The 19942-nt window shown below is 44.7% G+C and overlaps 1 protein-coding gene across 3 annotated transcripts in view; it reads right to left on the bottom strand.

The window, feature by feature from the left end:
- The window catches only part of SLC22A23 (solute carrier family 22 member 23), a 116422-nt gene that overhangs the window by 84861 nt on the left and 11619 nt on the right, over positions 1–19942 (bottom strand). For all 3 annotated transcript variants that reach the window (XM_075493920.1, XM_075493921.1, XM_075493922.1), the window contains exons 2-3: positions 12429–12532; positions 6830–6984 (exon numbers count right to left, since the gene is read on the bottom strand). In XM_075493920.1, the coding sequence (XP_075350035.1) occupies positions 6830–6984; positions 12429–12532 (259 nt within the window). The remainder of the gene's footprint in view (positions 1–6829; positions 6985–12428; positions 12533–19942) is intronic.

Below are 19942 nucleotides of genomic sequence, written 5' to 3'. Positions count from 1 at the left end.
AAGATTTATACTTATAATGAGTGTACTGTAATTCCAATAACCTTTTCCACTCTTGCATAAATTGAGCCCCCAAGCATTTGATAAAAGGCATATATAGTCCTTTTTTTGAGCAGCTGGAGTGCTCCTACTGCATACTATTTTTTTTTTTAACAGTTCTCGCACAAAACTATTAAAAATGCAGAGGTGCCATTCCCAGAAACTCACACCCCATCTCAATGTTAGAACCGCCTGTGGCTGCTCTTTAAACAAAGAGCTCCTGCATCTGCTCTTTAAACAAAGAGCTCCTGCATCATTTAACAATTTATGGTCACTTTAGGGTGATCCAGTAAGATTTTCGTTCAGTTGATCCCTCTGTGATCACTCCTACTAGATCTGTGTCAAGTGACTCAGGGCAAGGGAAGGCTGGTTACATAAACAGAAGTAGGTGGCTTAACAACCTTGATCTTATCACAGACCTGTCAGCAGAGAGAACTGCATGTTACTGCAGAGCTAAAGCACATGTCAATGCACTGGAAAGCAGTCAGATGTTTTCCACATCCTCTGATTTGGGAATGTGTTGCAGAGTTATTTACTGAGCTGGTTTAGTTTACACAGAATAACTTCGGAGCCTGCAGTTTCCAGTGCTTCAACCTGCCTTGCCTAGCCAGGGCCTTGCTTGCTACTGAAGAGTGAGGAGAGGAAAACAGACAATAAAAATCAAGCAATTATATTGTTTAGACCATTCAAACTCCATGGGAGGTGGGAATTACAAACTTCAGATGCTCCAGGATCTCGTAGAATCATAGAATTGTATAGGTTGGAAAAGACCTTTAAGATCATCAAGTCCAACCGTAAACCTATCACTGCCCAGTCCACCACTAAACCATGTCCCTAAGCACCTCATCCACACGTCTTTTAAATACCTCCAGGGATGGGTGACCCAACCACTTCCCTGGGCAGCCTGTGCCAATGCTTGACAACCCTTTCGGTGAAGACATTTTTCCTAATATCCAGTCTAAACCTCCCCTGGCGCAACTTGAGGCCATTTCCTCTTGTCCTGTCACTTGTTACTTGGGAGAAGAGACCGACCCCCACCTCTCTACAACCTCCTGTCAGGTAGTTGTAGAGAGCGATAAGGTCTCCCCTCAGCCTCCTTTTCTTCAGGCTAAGCAACCCCAGTTCCCTCAGCCGCTCCTCATAAGACTTCTGCTCCAGACCCTTCACCAGCTTCGTTGCCCTTCTCTGGACACGCTCCAGCACCTCAATGTCTCTCTTGTAGTGAGGGGCCCAAAACTGAACACAGGATTCGAGGTGCGGCCTCACCAGTGCCGAGTACAGGGGCATGATCACTGCCCTAGTCCTGCTGGCCACGCTATTTCTGATACAAGCCAGGATGCTATTGGCCTTCTTGGCCACCTGGGCACACTGCTGGCTCATATTAAGCCGGCTATCGACCAACACTCCCAGGTCCTTTTCTGCCAGGCAGCTTTCCAGCCACTCTTCCCCAAGCCTGTAGCGTTGCATGGGGTTGCTGTGACCCAAGTGCAGGACCCAGCACTTGGCCTTGTTGAACCCCATACAATTGGCCTTGGCCCATTGATCCAGCCTGTCCAGATCCCTCTGTAGAGCCTCTGTAGACCCTATCCCTCTGTGGAGCCTAGCAGTTGAGGGAAAGGGGGGGGGGGGGGGGGGGGGGGGGGAACAGGAGAGATAAATCTCACCCTTTATATTGACATCTGACTGGAAGCAAAATTATTTTACACATCTGACATCACTACAGCCCAACACCCAGAGGCTTCCATGCTCCATTTTGGCACTTGCTCATTCTTCAGCCTGGAGCAAGCTTCTAGCATGCTGCTCTAGCTTTCCAGGATACATGCTAAAAAAAAAAAAAAATCTCAAGAAGCCACATTTAGCCTCTCTCAGATCAGTGCCTGTGTAATTTACAGGAGTAACAGGTTAGATTGACCTACCTATAAATGAGAAAGATACATCACAGCTGGACACCTTAACCAGTCTGGAAGCCTTTGCCAAGCTTCTCCAGGCTTTTGAAACACAACCTATAAATTTGCAACAGCATTTCTACCTTTTTTCTCCTAACAGTGAAAGAGAAACAATGTGCCTACTCATCCTGCTACTATGCATCTGAGGGGCACCCCTGCTCCCTTGCTCCAACCTGAGAAGATGCTGTCTCCCTTACAGCAAAGCTATTTCCAGAGCCTATTTACTGGTTCATTCAAGTCTAGACTTTCTAATTTTGCAGCATAATCTGTAGTTCAGTCACCCATGAAACTGCTGAACAGCCTGCAATTGTGTGCAAATCCGCGCCATGGCTTGTGCTGTCTGAGCTCGGGTACGGCCGTTAGCAACGGCACACAGCACTTTAAGGGAGGCTCGTTAAACCTGCCAGGAACATTTGCCAGAAAAATGCAACTCTTCCCCTCCTCTCCTCCCCCCTAAATAGTTTAATGAATACCATCATGCTAGCTTCGACTCCAGAAAGTGACAAAGGCAGGGGCATCGGGAAGGAGACGGATACAGCATCGGAAGTGATGAGCTGGAAGGGACCCTTGCTTCCCTTCGTTCATTCAGCTGGCCCTGCCTGGCGTGGGGCCATGCTCCCGCTCTATCCCCCAGGCTCAGGCAGCACAAGGGATGCAATGTCCAGCAGAAGATCGCTCAAAGGAAGAGGGGACAAGATCAGAGGGCACGTCCCACTGACAACAGCACACTTGGTCTTCTCCAGAGGGAAGGTGGATGGCTTCCCTTGCTGAGGGCTCAGGCAGACACTGGTGCCAGCATGGCTTGGGCAGCAGCATGTGAGTGAAAAGGGGGAACTCCTGCCCTCAGCCGAAAGAATTCTTGCATCAGCTCACACCAGCTCGTGAAAGCAAGCCCTAAGGAAGGGACCCATGCTGAGTCAGCCGCAGCATCTGGCCTTCTGCACACAGGAAAAGGCTGCCCTGTGGTCACGGCCAAGGCAATGCCCCAGTGAGACTAAAGTGACCCAGAAGCAACACCCTCCCCACCCTTGAGATAATCAGATTTGCTTTTTCCCATGACTTCCACATTTGCTGAGTGTACTTTGTCCCACATGAGTTGCAACCAGCAAGCAGAGCTATTTGCAGTAAGAGCGGCACACCTCGCCTGCTGTACGAGTCCACAGACACCAGCTGAGGCATTACTCAGGTGCACGTGTCCCTGCTCAGGGCTCCCACACTTCTTCCCCTCTCTCGGCCTGTCCAAAGGAAACTCCTCACAGGACTGGCTTAGGGCTTTCCACCCCAATGGGTAAACTCAAGCCTCCTCTTCTTCAGCTGGGCAGCAGGCTGCAGTGCCACGCATCCAACCGTGCTGAGCCAGCAGGTGCAGGATGCCCATCCTTCCTCCCTGGACGTGCATGCAGCAACAAATACTGGAACAAAAGGCACCCTCAGAAAAAATAGCTTTTCCCTTGCTTTCTCTTAAACAACCTGTCTTCTTCCAGCCCTGCAATCTACAGTCTTTCCTACATTTAACTGTTGGGCAGGCCATACATCCCCTCCCAACCACTTCAGCCAGAGTGCTCCTTAGCACCCCTCTACCATTTCTCTGTCCAGGGATCTCCTCTCCAGTCCCAGCACCCTCCTCCAACAAGGGGCAGCCCATTTCCACAGAAATCTGCTCAGCAGACGTAGCAGGGGACCTAATCAGCGTATCACAGCAGGCAGCTCCAGCTCTGTGCATCAGATGACTGCCGAGCGTGCCGTATCGGGAGCCACTTCGCCCTCCTGGGAAGAGCTTCCCAAGGACCTTGCTGGTGCCTCAGCATACAAGACGTGTACCAACTGCTCAGGAGCACAGGAACCCACTGAAGGTTGGTACCGGGCAGGAAACCGCTTCTGGAAGATGGTAGAAGCTTCCCCCTCCATATCAGTATGAAACAAAGGCCTTTCAAAGCTGCGTGTGTTTGTTCAGTGGAAAAGGATTAACTGCCTTTCATTCTCCTAGATGATGCAATGATCCGCAGCACCGGGGAGGAGAAAACTCCAGGTTCATTTATCCTCTGCTTCCCTCCTTCGCAGCAAGCACCATCACCTGCGCAAAGCCTGTCTCATTCTGCAGGTTCACTAGAAACTTCACCTGAAACACCTTTTCCAGCAAAACTACAGTAGCTGCAGGAAAACTTTTCAGTTTAACAAATCAACATCCAAGAGTGGTTTCTTCAGACAAGTCCCAAGAAGCTCCAGGCAAGAGGTTGTACTTGGAGACCACAAGAACCTAGCTCACTACAGCACTGAGGAAAGCCTGCAGAGGAGCACAGGCAGCTTGGGCTCAGTGCTGTCCCTCCGCAGAAGGCAAGGCTCGTCGCCGGGCTCGCTCTGCACTTTAGGGCAGACAGGTAGGAAAACAGGGTGAGGCTATTTAGAAGAGTGCGGTTTGAATGGTGAGGGCAACTCAGCCTCGGCAGCTCTGCATTTGAAAGACAGCACTTCAGTGCTCTTCCCGCTCCCAGAGCATCCAGGACAGTTATTTACCATTTCCCTTAGGCAGGCCATAAATCCAAGCACAACTAGCAAGCTCACCACAGTGTATAAGGGTCCCTGTGTATAAGTCATATGACCCTGCGTAAGGGTCACAGTGTATAAGGCTAATTACCTTTGCAGGCTATGCAAGCCTATAGTTTGCTTCTGCACAGTAGCTTTGAAAACTTCGGCTAATGACTGTGTCTAGCAGATCAAACTTTCCACTTTCTATTGTTCTGCTCAGGGCAGCCAGCCGGGAATTCAGGGGCAACAAACCTCCAGGGGAAGAAATCAAGGCCATTAAGAGACAGGGAAGAGGGGCTATGAAACAGAAGATGACTCCACAAAGGAGTGCAATGGCATGCCACGGACTCCAGCAGAAAGGGAAAGATAGTAAATCTAAATTGAGAGGAAGCCTAACAGGTCATGAGTACTAAAATCAAAACCAACACCACCACCACAAACAGGAAACCCTGTTACTCCCATTCTCTTAAGACTTTAGGGATTAATCCTCTCCCACTACTCTACACCAAGATGGCAACTGGTTTTTTTTGTTTAAATTAAAATATTTAATACAGAAAAACACATTCCCCTCACCTCCCCAGCCAGAAGGTCAGAAAATTTACCAGAGATGCAGGTGCTGCATCTTTCACATTTTCTCACTTCCATAGAAGTACACTGATGTTCAGGCTGCAGCTAATTTCACACAGACCTCTAACGCCTACTAGCTCTATTCATGCATTGTCTATCCAGGCAGCAGTGGTTATAGCTAACACTTGCATTATGGTGGGGGGGGGGGGTGTGTGCAGAAAAATCAGACTCAAATCCTTGCTCTGGATCAAGCAGAGCATGAACTAACCAGGGTCTCCCTATTTGCTGAACGAAAGCCTTGGCTGGCAAGCTATTGTCTGATCTAAGGTGACACATGCACTCTCCCGCTCTGATCTCAAAAGGTCCTTAATGAAACTTTTACTTAGATGGCGTTTCCCCATGCAAATCTTCAGTTGCAATGATTTTCTTAAAAGTTAAAAAAAAAAAACCAAACCCCACCTACCAAGAAAAACTAACATGCTGCATTGGGCTGTGAAAAATCCCAACAAGCCTAATTTCCAGCTGAATGTCATACTGGTAATGGCTGAAGCCACCTCCCACAGGAACCACACAGGTTAAAACACTTCCCAATAAAAGTGTAATGTCTTCAGTGGTAGTTTTGTTTTTTGGTGAAATATTCTCACTAGAGATTAACATGACTAAAGGCAAGAGAAGAAAAAAAAAAAAGTATCTTAGGTACCATATCAGCTATAACAAAGTAGTACAATACAGAACAAACTCTTGTATACTCTAATCAGGCTTCTTTCCCCTTGGTGCAGACCACAAACAAAACAAAAACTGTGGAACTTAATACTACAAAACACTCCATGCAGTGTAAGGATACTGTGCTAAATCTTGATGGGTTAGATACGATCTACAATAGGAAGCAAAACTTATGAAGATCTGTACAGCAACTTCCAGAATATATTTAGATAATACTTTTCCAGAGCCATAATAAAGAGGGGGAAATTTTATGTTTTCCTCAGTTGGTGAGGCACTACCTGCCTCAGGTACAAACAGCCAAGGAAGCAGAAGCAGACGGAACTCCCTGGAGCATATCCGAGGGACACAGATTCAGCTGGTGGCATCACACGGGTACTCTCTGAAGAAAGGGTTTTCAAATGTTTTGGCTACAAGTGTACCAGTCACCCCAGATATGAGCATATAGACATTTCTTACAAGCCTTCCCTCAAGTTTCTCTCGGTTATTTCCCCCACTGACCCGTGAACAGACAAAGACAAGAACAAAAGAAAACAACAACAAAACAATCTTGATAAAAGGACTTCAGGCTCTTCTTCTCACATATATTTGTTGTGTTTTACAATCCTGAGGCAGCGACGCAGGATCTCTTGCTGCAAGTAACAGGGGAATTTCTGAAAAAGTGCCAGAACACGTACTGCTAGACAGCGAAAGTGGGGAGTCTCCTACCAAGCTCAATACTGCAAGGTGAGATCCAGTCCCATAACGCATTATGGCTACGACACAGATGACTTCTAGGTTTAAATAACAACAAGCAAACACAAAACACCTCATAACTCTTTTAAAATGAGCTCTCAAACAGCTTCACAGACTGCTCTGTAGCAACCTAGAGAGACAGCTGCAAAACCCCTGCCTCCTTACCAAAACCCAGACTAAAGCTTTTTCACTCTGTACGATTCTGGTTTGATCTGTTTGGACGAAAGGGGGAAGCCAGAGAACAGCAAACCACATATTCGATAAAGACACATTTGGATGGGTGATGAAGGCATACTCACTCAGTGCATACAGGGAGAGGACTATTCCAGCCAGGCAAAACCCCTCAAAAAACCTGAGTGTGCTGAACATGGTCACGTTCACTGAGAGTGCCACAGTCAGTCCAAATATCAAAATGAATATCACAGAGAAGAGCAGTACAGGCCGTCGACCAACCCTAAAAGTAAGGAAGTATGGAGAAACAGTGTTAAAAGCCAGGGTGGACATAACGCTAGATCATTACAACTGCGAAGAGGGGAACAAGTCACGCAATCCCTTCCAAATATTGCCACCCATTTTTAATGCTTGTTCCATTCTTCTCATTTTTTTCTGCTTACTAAAACCCAGATTCCTCAGCCAGCTTTGCACTGACAAGTTCATTTCAGATGGGATTAAGCAGAGACAGCACATTGTATTCCTGCTTGATTTAACCGTCGTCTTCAAAACACTAAAGATGAACAAGGAAACATCTAGGAACTATTGTAAGGCCATAAATAAGTCCCTTGGAGATTAAAAGCAGCTTCTCAGAGCTTTCTGTAGCAGCACGGGAGAGTGTATGGTATTATATGTTATATAGCATATGTGTTATATTATGCTTATATGTTATATATATGTTATATGCGTAACATGATGGCATATATGTTATATATATGCTTCTCTGGCAATAATATGTTATATTATTTTTTCTCTATAGTCTACAGCCACAGAGCTTACTGAAGAGGTCTCCTCTTCTCAACAGACATGTGCTTTTCAGCCTCGTCTGCAAGAGGAGCTGGCTCAAAAAACTACTTTGCTTGGCCTCGTTGTTGAGGGCAAGCCTAACAAACACGCGCTGAGCACAAAACAGGGCTCATGTCGCTTCACTGAGCCTTGTAGAGCCAACAGTAACGCTCACAGGAAAACTGTGAGCTCCAAGCCCCTCCACCTTGTATCCCCACAACGGCTGCAGAGACCTGCAAAGCCAGCCTGACTGGAGGGTGAGGAAGAAATCGCTCCAAAAATGATTACTGGCAACAGGGGCGTGAGGATTTGCAGTCGTCCTTTGCAGGCAGGCTTTGCAGCTGCAACCTGTAGTTGCACATGTTGGTGCAGCGACGAGGAGGAAGAGCTATGCTGCCACTGAATGTGGGGGCACGTGCTGCAGAGCTTGGCTCTTTTATGTCAAAGGAATATAAGATTTTTACGTCTCTTACTCATATGCTTAGTGTTTATAATTCTCCTTTCCCCCCTCCTCCTGTGCAAGGAGAATGATACAAAGCACCAGAGCACATGGCTATTTTTAAGCAAGAATTGGATTTTTATGTGGAGATTTCAAAAATTTTTCAACTTGTCAACTCCCACAAGTTTTCCAGTGGAACTAAGGATCCCTTTTAATCAGCTCTATATGCCATTTCCACAAAGAATATACGAACTTGCTTTTCGTAGGCAGCTTTCACAGACCCATTCAAAGTAGTCTGTCAGCTGCAAGCCAGCCACCAGGTTGAATGTCAGCACAATAAAGATCATTTAAATCTCACAACTTAGTCCAGTTCCACATACTAAAGCATTTCTATTCAATTATTTCAGCAGATTGTTACCAGCAGCTGTAAAGTATATTGTATATATGCATTCACAACTAAAACTTTGGATTTTGCTTTACTGAAAATGAAACAAGATCAATGAAGTATGGGGTGAAGGGCTGAAAAGGAGACATGGTTATGATTTTTGACATTTTGGGGAACTAGAAGAGTGCACCAGTATGCGTGTCACCATTCACACTTTTTCAAAGTCACACCTAAGAAGGCAATGTCATGGCTCCTTGCATGAGGACAGGTTTACTATTTTTTTCAGCTGTAGCATCACCTGTGGGGCACCTCAAAGATGTAACTTGTTGCCATTAACCACTCAATGTTTTTAAAACAGAAAATACCAATGTGCAAACCGAAGACAGCAAGGTCAAAGCAGATCACTCTTAGTCCACGTACAAACCCAGCCCACCAGAAGATGAGCTGCTGTTGAGCTGAAGGTGGGAACACAATATCACAGCCTCGGTGATATGCAGTGCACTGGGAACATGCTGGACACTGGGGCAGTTACTGCTGTGTGTGCCTCAGGTTTTGTATTTATGGAACACAAAGCACTTGGGCAGGGAGGGGAAGCACCTCATATGAAACCTTGAATACCAAAAAAACCCTATGAATATTGTGTTATCAGCAATCTGCGCAGACTTTCGCAGCCCTATTTTCATAATCGCCAAGCTGTAATTCATACTAATTGGTATTTGTGGAAGTGTTTTGTAGATGAAAGGCATTATGCAAACACTCAGAATTAGGAACTTAATTCTCATCACAAGTCTGACCTGCCATTCCCTGATGTTGATTAAAAAAAGACCTCATGCTCAGCATACATCAGTCCCCTTCTCCCCCTCCTCCCACTCTCCTTACTCGAGGTTATCCATCATTAGGACACAGAATTTCTTCTAACAGTATACAAGTTATGCAAATGAATGGTTGCTGCTAATGAAGAATCAGGAAATCCAAGATGCCTCTGGGCCTGTGAAAGCCAACTGAGGCCAGAGAAGCCCTCTGGTAAGAGGCATCATTAGCACCTCCTCCCAGACACAAAACTAGTCTCCTTCCTCACCAAGGCATGCAGTACATTCCTCAAAAAATCAAAATTCCAGGGCAGCTATCAGCCATATATTTGGTGATCCAGCAGTGTTTTGACAGGATGGTGTCTTAGAGTATCAAAAAAGCCTTTTATATGTAGACAGAGTTATCTGACTAACAGTACGTGGAAATGCTTGTGAGAAATTAAACCATACACAATCTCCCTGGTAAAACAGCCCCAGGATGCTATCTGCTGCCATCCAAACTATTCCAGAGAGAGATTTCTGTGCCACAAAAGTCTCAGCCTACACTGCATACTATTATCTAGATCAAATGCTAAATGCTGCCTGCACAGGTAAATAACTAGGGATACAAGCAACCCCAGGCTTTTGAAGAATCTGCAATCCACACAGTGTGATGATATACAGATGCATCAAAAAGATACTCCTAACGTAGTCAGAGTTGCACCACAGGGGGAAAGTGAATGGGTTTGAGGACAAGACCTGCTCTTCCCATGCTCCTAAGGACACACGTACCTTGCCACCCTGAAAAGACTAAGCTTTGCTCTTGCAGCAGATCAAATTGCTCTTCCCATGCTGTTCTTTACAGGTTTTGGGAATTAAACTGGCACAAAGGCTCCAAAAAGCACCAGAGCAGGTGCAAAGCAGGGGCAGTGCTGGGCAATGAGAGGCAGAGACCTACTGTCTTGATGCTACATGAACACCAAGCCCACCTGCTCCAGAAGGAAGCCTTCCACAGAGACCTCAACCACCTCCGTCCAGAGCAGGCAAAGTTGCCAGCAGCGCTCTGCCTGTTAAACAAGTAACTTATTCAGGCGTTGGACACAGTTGGTCTTCACACAGCTGAACATACTTACAGACCTTCTTCCTATAGATTTTCCACACAGAGTTATCCAAGCATGGAAACCTACTGTATTTTGAACATAGACCACTCAGTTTACTTAGCAAATTACCGTAATACACCCTACGCCTTTGCCATGTACAGCTTTAAAAGCTCCCTTTCAAAAAGGGAAAGGAAAGCCCCAAAGCATCTTCTAATTATCCAAACTGGAGAGTGGTATATAAGTGAAATGAAAGCAGATTTTGAAATTTTGTAACACTTTGTACATTATTCTGTTTAATCTCCCCTGCTCTTGCTTGGGACTGACATCCTTTTTTTCTTCTTTTTCTCTTTTTAGAGGTATAATCCCCTTTGTATCTGTCTCTCCACACAACCCCCGGCTTTAGCGGAAACTCAAGTTGTGACTAAATAGCAATAGTTGTGACAAAGTAAAGCCCATCTAGGTCTCCTTTTACCAGCCCCAAATGCTAAACGACAAAAAGACTATCCGGCACAGGACCCCTGCTGGGTCAGTCACATCAGATGGCAAGGATGGGGACTGAAGAGGAGCACGAGGACCAGCTTTGGTGGCAGCAAACCACGTCCTTTCTGGTCACCCATGAAAGGGCAAGGGGGTCACTCTTCCCTCCAGCCACCAAGTTACCCTTTTTCTCCTTTGCACCACAGCTGGAAAACAGATTCTCCTTAAGCTCTCCTAAACTCACTAGACAGAAAAAAAAGAGAAAAATACCTCATTTTTATATCAGGGTAATTTTATGCTGCATTGGCTCAGCTAAGCAGCTTGCAGAGGGGTCCAAAAAGCACATGTGGCAGCACAAAGTACACACTGGGGACAGAAATGGGTGGAAGAGTAGGATGCTCCTTTTGGTGGCAGAGAGCTATTAAGTCTGCTTACTGCAATTCTCTCTCAAAGCCAGTGCCTTAGGCAACAAGTTGTTCACTTATTTGTGACTTATTTGTCAATTATAGCAGCACTTTCCTAACTTGGGAATAAGTCTGCTTTCCCCATACTGATTCCTTTTTAGGAAAACCGAGCAAGATCCCTCATTTATTTCCCTACTATACTTTGTACGTGTTGCTAGAGCCCTGTTTTACTTTGGTATTTTAATGAAATTCAACTGTATTTCATCATGCCTGTTCCCTACTTCACTGAAAAGTCATGATGCTTCACTTGCCTAAATACTTCTAGTGACTATTCAAGAATTAAGATGCAATTTTGCTATGAATGTTTGAGCCAAATTACTGCACAGCTGCAGGGGGCCTTTTCTCTCCCTGACTGGTGAGTTGCTGAGGCTTTGTAAGATTTCCCTACTAGGCAACTCTTCTTCTTCCTTTCCTGTTTTAATGAATGGCAAAAGAGTTAACTTGGGGCCATTTAAAGCATCAACATTGGCAACTGTGCTGGAAGCCACTGAAATGACTGGGACAGCATCGCAGAGCTATTGTTTCAGATGCTGCAAGTTTCCATTGAAATCACTTGAGTCATGCCTTTAATTTTTTTTCCCCCTCTTTTGCACTGCAAGACCCTTTCTTTAAATAAAAGCTGAACTCTCAGAAAAACTGGGGTATCTAATAGTGTTTTCACTACTGCAATTTGAGGAACTGCACTCCATGCTTTTAAATTTAATACCCCAATATTAACAGCACATAAGTCAGCAATTCCTTAACGCGACATCAAAATGCTTGCTTAACAAGAACTTTAAAAATAGAGCAATGGAAAGGTTTGCAAAGAACAGCCTTCTACCCCCGAAAAATACTGTGTAAGCACAAGGTTGACATCACACCAGTCTTGTGTTCACTCAAATCAATGCCCCTTCCAATTTCTTCTGGCTGTATCTCTTGGTTAAAAAAAGAAAACCCTAAACTAAAGGCTTCACTTATATAATTAGAAAATACTTAATTCTGTATTAGCTTTACAGCTGTAATAAATTGTGTCAGCAGGAAATAACTAAGCCAACAATCAAATAGCTTATTTTCATGTTATTTACCTTGATATAAATTACTCAGTTCAAGCAATTAACAGAGTTTTAAACTGTTTATTCATCATGCTTCTTTCAGAATGTGAGAAAATCATCCTGCAAAGGTTCCTCATGAATATAACGTAGAAGAAAATCTAAATAATATTTAATATTGTTGTTTATAGTTACATTGCATTAGAAGATTTTTCACTTACCAGTCAGCTATGCATCCTGTTATTAAGTGGCCGAAGATTAATCCTACGAGTAGGGAAAATTTAGCAATGTGCACTTTCCAGGCAGAATCACAAACAAGATCCCACTGGAAGAAAAAAAGACAGATAAATTGAAATAAATCAGTTATTCTCAGATGCATTTAGACATACTAACCTCGGTGCAGAGCTTCTTCCAAATTTCAGTCCTAGCACAAGTGTGTGGCAATGGCAGAGGAAAGCTTTCCTCCTCAAGTCAAAACCCAGATCTCAAGAAGCAAATTAAAGACTTGTTTACTTCAGTGAGTTTTATCAAGCCCTTAATTACAAAAAGACAACATCCAACGCTTAAGCCTCCCCCTCTCCAGACCACATGAGTTTAGACTAAGGGGCGTATCTCCCCCCTTGGCAGTACAGATGTAGCTGAGTGTCTCACCATGGCAGCCCCAGACACCTACTACCAGAGCCCCGTGAAGCCCGCTGGCAGTAAGCCTGACAATTTAAGAGCAAGTTCTCCTACTGACCTCCTCAGGGCCACTTGGAAACATGGGGAAACGCAGCTGCTTTGCCACAGACCCCCTGACGGCCATTAGCTCCAGGCTCCCATGAACAAAGATCAAGACAGTTTTGCTTTCAGAAAAACATTCTGGTTCCCCAGGCGGTGGAAGGGGATGAAGACTGACTAACATCATGGCTCATCAGGCGAGGTCTGAAGAGCCAGGTCCTGGCACGGAGCTAGACAGGGCAGCCAGAGAACCCAGCGCAGCCACGCAGCTCCTTGGGACAGCAGCTCCCACAGCAACATTTCACAGCTTAGAGAGTAGACAGGGGCTGAACCTCCACACTAAAGCTATCCCTGATACTGAAATTACCCTTTCTGTCCAAAGGAAGAGAAAATGGACCATTTGAGGCACCCCGCCACTGCCTTATTCCCATGAGAAAGGTGGGAATAGCAACGTTTCTAGTAAGGCTTCCCTAAACTCCAAGACATTTTCCTCTGAGGCATTAGACTGAGCCTCAGGAGAGCCAGGCTGCATTCCTGGCTTTAGCTCAACATCCTCATTGCCCTCAGACATGTAACAATCTCTCTTATGCGTAAAGTGTGGATAGTACTATTATACCCTTGAATAAATGTAGGAAGATATGTTTGTTCGTGGTTTGTGAAGTGTTCAAATATTGATGATAAGGGGAGCCAAGCACATTTCATGAAAAATACGTACAGCTAACTTTGGAGAGTCAGATACTCCAGAACTGAAACTTTGCAGAATAAGTGTGTAATGTTCATGTGTAATGTAATAGTAGCAGCCCTCCTGACTGCTAACTGAAGTTAGACAGTAACTGAAGTTTCATGGCAAAAAAACAAAGTAAAAGCATGCAATTTATTTTTAAGAGTCAGATACAACTTCAAAAGAAAGCTTCCCTCAGAAGAGTTCAATTAGGTGCGCTGCACTTTTAAGTATTTCCATGACATGCAGCCCTTCCACAAATAAGGCTAGCTCTGACTCAGCCCTCTGGTTCAACATCACAGGAGACAACCTTCCTACAATACAGCATCTCACCAAGGAGTATAGCACTTTTGTGGCCAAAAGAAACGTGCCAGCTTTCAGGCACAGGCTTGTTGTTTCAGTTAAATGTATTTTTCAGTTTGTCACTGCACTGACTTGTAGAGTTTGGGACGTATGTGTCTGATCCTCCAACCTACATACTGAAGGCGCTCAGGAACCAAACCCAAGTAGTATGAGCAAGTATTTTTTCCACCAAATAGCTATGAATTACTTGTAGCAAACAGCTCAGCAAGGCAGTGAGAATTGCTCCCCAAAGATGCTGACTTTTTAGAAGTATTTAGCAAGTGGGGGAAATGCAATTCCTAATATTTGCAATTATAGAACCATTCTCCAGTTAGCAAAGAAAAATATCTGCCCAGACAAGCCACAAACAAAACAAAATTCAGGAGACATATCTGAGCTCCAGGCAGGCTTTCCAATGCTCTGGGTTTATTTTCACAATCCAGAAGGTGTCTATGCTGCTTAAAATTGAGAAATCATTTTTGTTTGCAGAGAACAAATTAAGTTTATTAAAGAGTCATATTTATACAAGAACACTTTTTTTTAAAGGCAATCTCTGCAAGTTGTTAATTTTCAATTTTATTGCTGTCAGAGGAATGGTAATGTCATCCAAGTGCAAAAATAAAAAGCAGATATCCTGGTGCCTTTTCATTTTCACAGCTTACTATTGCTAGTCAAAGATAGCCAGCCCTTGCATGAGCCCCAGGCAGAGAATGTGCAGTACCAGATTAGAGGCAGGTAAAGGTTCACGGTTGGAAAAGCCAAAATCTCATGAAGGGCTGTTGTTAAATTTCAGGCCAGGAGAACAGATGTCAAACCACTTTGGCACACTTTCACACAGAGTAAGAGTTTAAAAGCAGAAGAAAAGTCAATCTATCAGCATGTCCTTCAGTGGTGCCTAAAATGCACCCACTCCTTTTGATAACTTATCTGGGAGTCTTTGTTTGTTTGTTTTTAAGGCTATTGCTCAACTCCCCAGCTGCTCTGGAAATAAAAACATGCATTTCCTTGCAAACCCTGCATCTGACCCTTTCCTGCCCTTGGTTAAGCACTCGCTCTGCAGGCCAGCGTAAATCAGAGCTGAGCTCCCAAGCCCACAAGGACAGCCTAACGCGGGTGCTGACAGACACCGGCAGCCCCCGACCTTCCCCCGAATCTCTCGCTCTCCAAAACCCTCGGAATTCGTAAATAGGGAAATGGTGAAATATTTCAACAGTTGCTTTAGCACAAACTTTCAGAGAATCTGCCGCAACCCCAAATTACTGGCTCAGTACTAAGAGCACAAGCATACCCCAGTTTCTCCTCCGGCAGCTGTCACAAACCAGAGGGAGGTTGCTGTGAAGCAGTTATCCAAAATAAAATGGGCAGGACAGTGGTGGTGCCACCAGGGCATTCAACTTGCAAAGAGAGAGATGAATAAGGAGAGGGCACAAAACAAAAATGGATTCTGCAGTCAAACGCAGCCTCAGGTAAAGATGACATTAATAGGACAAAATACATATTTAATAGCTAGCATATCGTCCCCACCCATCTTAACACAGGAGCAGAGCAAACTAGCAAGGCTTCGTCATGCTGAAAGTACAGGAATTTGGCCAGAGACCTGCGCTCCCCCTTCCCTTCCCCATGGAAAAGCCAAAGGCGGAGGACTGCAGCCTCAGCTTTGAAGAGCTAGAAGTAAAACAGGAACCATTATATAGCATCAATGCTGCCTCTCCCCTTACATACACCTGGGCTCGGCAGAGCAGCGCATATTCGACACGTGCCCACACGGCACGGCTGTGCCCAGAGCCGTGGCAGGTCCTGCTGTAAGTGCCAGTAGTTTCATCCCGCAAACATGACACCCAGATTTGCTCCACAGAGAAAGGAGTGACAGGTTTCCACGTCCCTGCAGAACAAAACGCTGGGCTGGGCAGCGCTGATGACAGTTCAAGTGGCACTCCAAGTAAATCTGCACCGGGAGATTGTTTTGGCTGGAGACTAGACAGTAATCCTCTACTGCCTCTTACAAAAGGTAGACTAATCTGTTACAAACAGGGAGACCATTAAATCCTGTAACTGCTCTGGCTGAATCCTCTGGTGTCCCACTTGAGAGTTAACAGCACCCAGCCTGAAGGAAAGATGCTGCTAAATTTACAGTGCTCCCTGGGATTTCTCTTTGTGTCCCTGGGTTTTGTCTATCTTTCTGTCCTCCATCCATCCTCCTAATGCAAGAGATCTAATAAAGTGACTTGCTAAACCAATACAACCGTATTGTTATGCTGAAACAAAAATAACTGCATATAAAATATGCTGGTGGAAAGGGAACATTTAATAAAAGCTTTTTTCATGGCAGTACAGCAACGTAGAGAATTTGCCACCTATGCTGATGTGCAATATATTGCAAGTGTTTTTTACATGTTGTGACAGCATTTTTTGGTCAAAGCTTAAGGAGTCACACCTTCAGGATCTTAATGTTTAATTGATATCAGTGAGTCACCACCCATACTGTGAGTCATTATGTTTCACATCAAGATGGAGGACTATTTGAAACGTGAGATGCTTGGGAAGACATCTGGCAGAGGGTAGCACACCCAAAAACTAACCATCCTGTAACTTCTTTACAAGGGGTGAAAATCTGGACAGGCTCATGTAGTGAGTCAGCATTTGCACTGAAGTTAAGTTATAAAAGTCACAAATATAAAGTCTGCTGCATGTTTGTTACTACAAACACAAGCTGTCTCTATTAAGGCTTGTCTTCCAGAGGCCATAATGCTGTCTGTGGCATCCAAGCATGCTGAATACCCACTGCAAAAAGGTCATAATAAGATGCCTACCAAGGATTTGGTTTGTTCTACCTTCACCCTGATTGCATGGAAAAGTGCAAGGCAGAACCTTCTGTCCCAAAAAGAGCAAAGAGACAGGAGGAGAGATGCGCTGGTCCAATGCTTTCCCAGAGCCCGGCACAAAGATCCCACAAGAGGGGGGCTGGACATGCACACCCTCTCCCCACACTGTGGGTTAGCAGTCTGTTTCCAACATCCGATGCCCAGATTGCTGCTGAAAGAAAGCAGACCTTTCCCCAAACAGTCTGCAGGTGGATTGCAGCTCTGCTCTGACTGCTCTCTCCATTGGTTTCAGAACAAGGAGACCAGAGGGTCACCCACGCTGCTGCCTTGGAAGACCCTAAGCCAGGCACAAAGCTGCACCCTCGGTCCTTCCCCGGCCGGCAGCACCTGGCTGCTGTGCTGGCCTTCGCAGACTCTGTCCTGAGGCACATAACATGCCCGACACACCATATGCAGCCTCTCAACCCCTAGAGAAAAGGTCCCACTTCGGGAGCCCCAGCCTCCACGTATCATGTATGCGCCAGCTTACCACAGCAGCCCCAAACCCCTCCTGGAGAAAAGCCACAAGCTCGCCTGCATGTTAGATGGCAACTTTAAGACCAGTAAATGAAAATAAGACTATCATTTGTCACTGAGGTCCTTGTGTATTGGGTCTCATCTTTCTTTGTTCATCTCCTTCCTGCTTCATCTTTTTATAACCAAACCCTGTCAATTTTGCCTGCACAGCACTAGAATCCATCTTCTATATAAATACCTCATCTACTGAGAGTCTAAATTTATGATGCCTTCAGATTCTTTTAGAGTGTTTTTCCAAAATATATGAACCACAAGGTTGTTTTTAAAAAGAAAATTATAAAAAAATAAACTTATGCTTTTCATACAATATATGTAACAAAAAGCAAAACAGTCTCCAGGTACTTATTCCTGGAGGAAAAGCTCCAAGTCAGCAGACCAAGCACTACAAAAAAAAAACCAAATAGAAAAGCAAAAAAAGTCAGTACTTCTACTATAATATACCTACCACTAATGCCTTTTCCCAGTACTAAACTATCTGAGTAGTACTCATAGTTACAGCCACAGGAGACCACTGTACCAAAGTTTCCCTCCAGGCTGCTACAGGACAACACTTCTATCCTCCCCTTCTCAACCCCCAGCCAAAGATGACACTCTGGCTACATTTTTAGTGTTAAAGAAAGTGTACAAGTTCCAGACAATGGTTTGATGTTCAACTCTATAGAAAATAACTGTGCAGTTAAGCCACACTAAAGAGGTTGCAGGAGCAGCCTCCCAGAGGGATGTGATGTGCCAGCCCAACTGCAACACTTAAAGTTGGGGTGGTTTTACCACCACAGGTGTGTCCGTATCTCCCTCTCAGCCATAGCAACAACAGAGCATTTAAACTATTTAACCTTCAAGGTTCAGAGTAAGGATGCCTCTCCTTTGAAATCACAGCTGGGCAAAGCACTCCCTGATCTGTATTTCAAGTGTCAATAAAGTGTTCTTGAGAACACCTGGCATTCTTTGACCACCAGTACAACCAGCTGGGGGGAAGTATCAAGAAGGTCACCTTTCAAAATGGGGACATTAAGAAGAGTAAAAAAAAAAAACCAAAAACCAAATAATCCTGGAAGAATTAAGAAGGTATAAAAATGAATTATTTCCTCTTTCTTTGACCAGCCACATTCAGAACCAAACATCTCCAAACTACATCTTTCCTTACGTTTTTATCGGACACAACTGGACTTACCTGGAAAAGAGAAGTCATTAAAAAAAAAAAACAATCCACAAGAAAAACAACAAACCAGCTATTGAGAGGTTTTGTTGTTTGTTTTCTTTGAACAGCCACTCAAAGAAGCCTGCATCACCTACACTGGAATGCCTCAACCCACGACCCAGTCAACACCTGACTTTTAAGCTACTTCCTCTCTGTATGATGCTAGACCTCCAAGTGCTGAGTACATCCAACTTTCTGCAGCTTTATCATAAGTGCATGCTTTTGCTGAAAATTTTTGACCAGTGCCTCAGTGCTTCAGACCTCTTAAAGATAAATCCTTCTAAAACAAGTTTCTACTGAGCAAGTACACACTGGTATTTTGAGAGGTTTATAACCATCCAAGTTTGCAAGAACTTTTACTCAGGTAGCAAAAGAGATACTGTTGCTACCAGAATATGACCTTTTGCTCAACATCTGCCTCCTTCCCGTTCCCGACAAATCTGGGGTCCCTACTCCCATACACTGGAGCTTGCTAACTCAATAGATGCGAAGGTTTGTTTTGTTCGGCTTGCTTATCTGATTCATTTTTCCTACAGTGGGAACATTTTCTGCACTTTTCATTCTCGGAAGCCAGTAAGCCATTTCTGACCATGGCAGACACCTGGCAGAGAAAGCTGCAGCCCAGGAAAATCACTTATGAACAGTGAGCACAAGGTCACATACACAGAAGTTGTCAGGTTGCATTAAGTACAGACATGACCGAACGCCTGGGCAACGTACCATTTGAAAAATAAAGCAAAGAAACTACCTTTGACTTCTCACACAAAGCCAAAGGTTTTGGGGACATGGGGAGGGAGCAGAGTGGGGAGAGAGAAAGAGGAGAGGGCGCGTGAGCCAGAGGACACGTGCTTAGCAGTCTTCCAAGAAAGATATAATTAGATCGTGCAGCGTTGTATGAAAGCAGTTTCATGTACCTATGAAAACATTTTCCATCCCTGCAAAACAGTACAGGACTGCACAACCATGGACTTCACAAATTTCCCTAATGGTTTCTGAAGTTTATCATAGTTAAAGTTGCTGAAATACATCCTTCAAAACCGCATTTTCCAATATGCATGACTTGGCTGTGAAATTTCCACATTAATTTTTGAAGTGTTTATTTTTTAAGCCTGGTATTTCAGCCTCAAAAATAAAGCACGCAGGCTCGGTGCCACACATCACTCCGTGAGCACCGATACATAAAACGGCACTTCCTCCTGGTTTGCAAACTTCAGCTCCGTCATGAAGATGGGACACCTAAGGCACAGGCTGTGTCAAGCTGCTTGCAATTAGAGAGGCAGAGATACACTGCCTCCTATATTAATTACCTCAGGGTAACTAGGCTGTCCCCACTACACCCCACAGGGCGATTCTGTC

Source organism: Mycteria americana, chromosome 2 (genome assembly GCF_035582795.1).
Source record: "Mycteria americana isolate JAX WOST 10 ecotype Jacksonville Zoo and Gardens chromosome 2, USCA_MyAme_1.0, whole genome shotgun sequence".
Taxonomy (NCBI): Eukaryota; Metazoa; Chordata; class Aves; order Ciconiiformes; family Ciconiidae; genus Mycteria; species Mycteria americana.
This window is presented reverse-complemented; position numbering and strand designations above follow the sequence as displayed.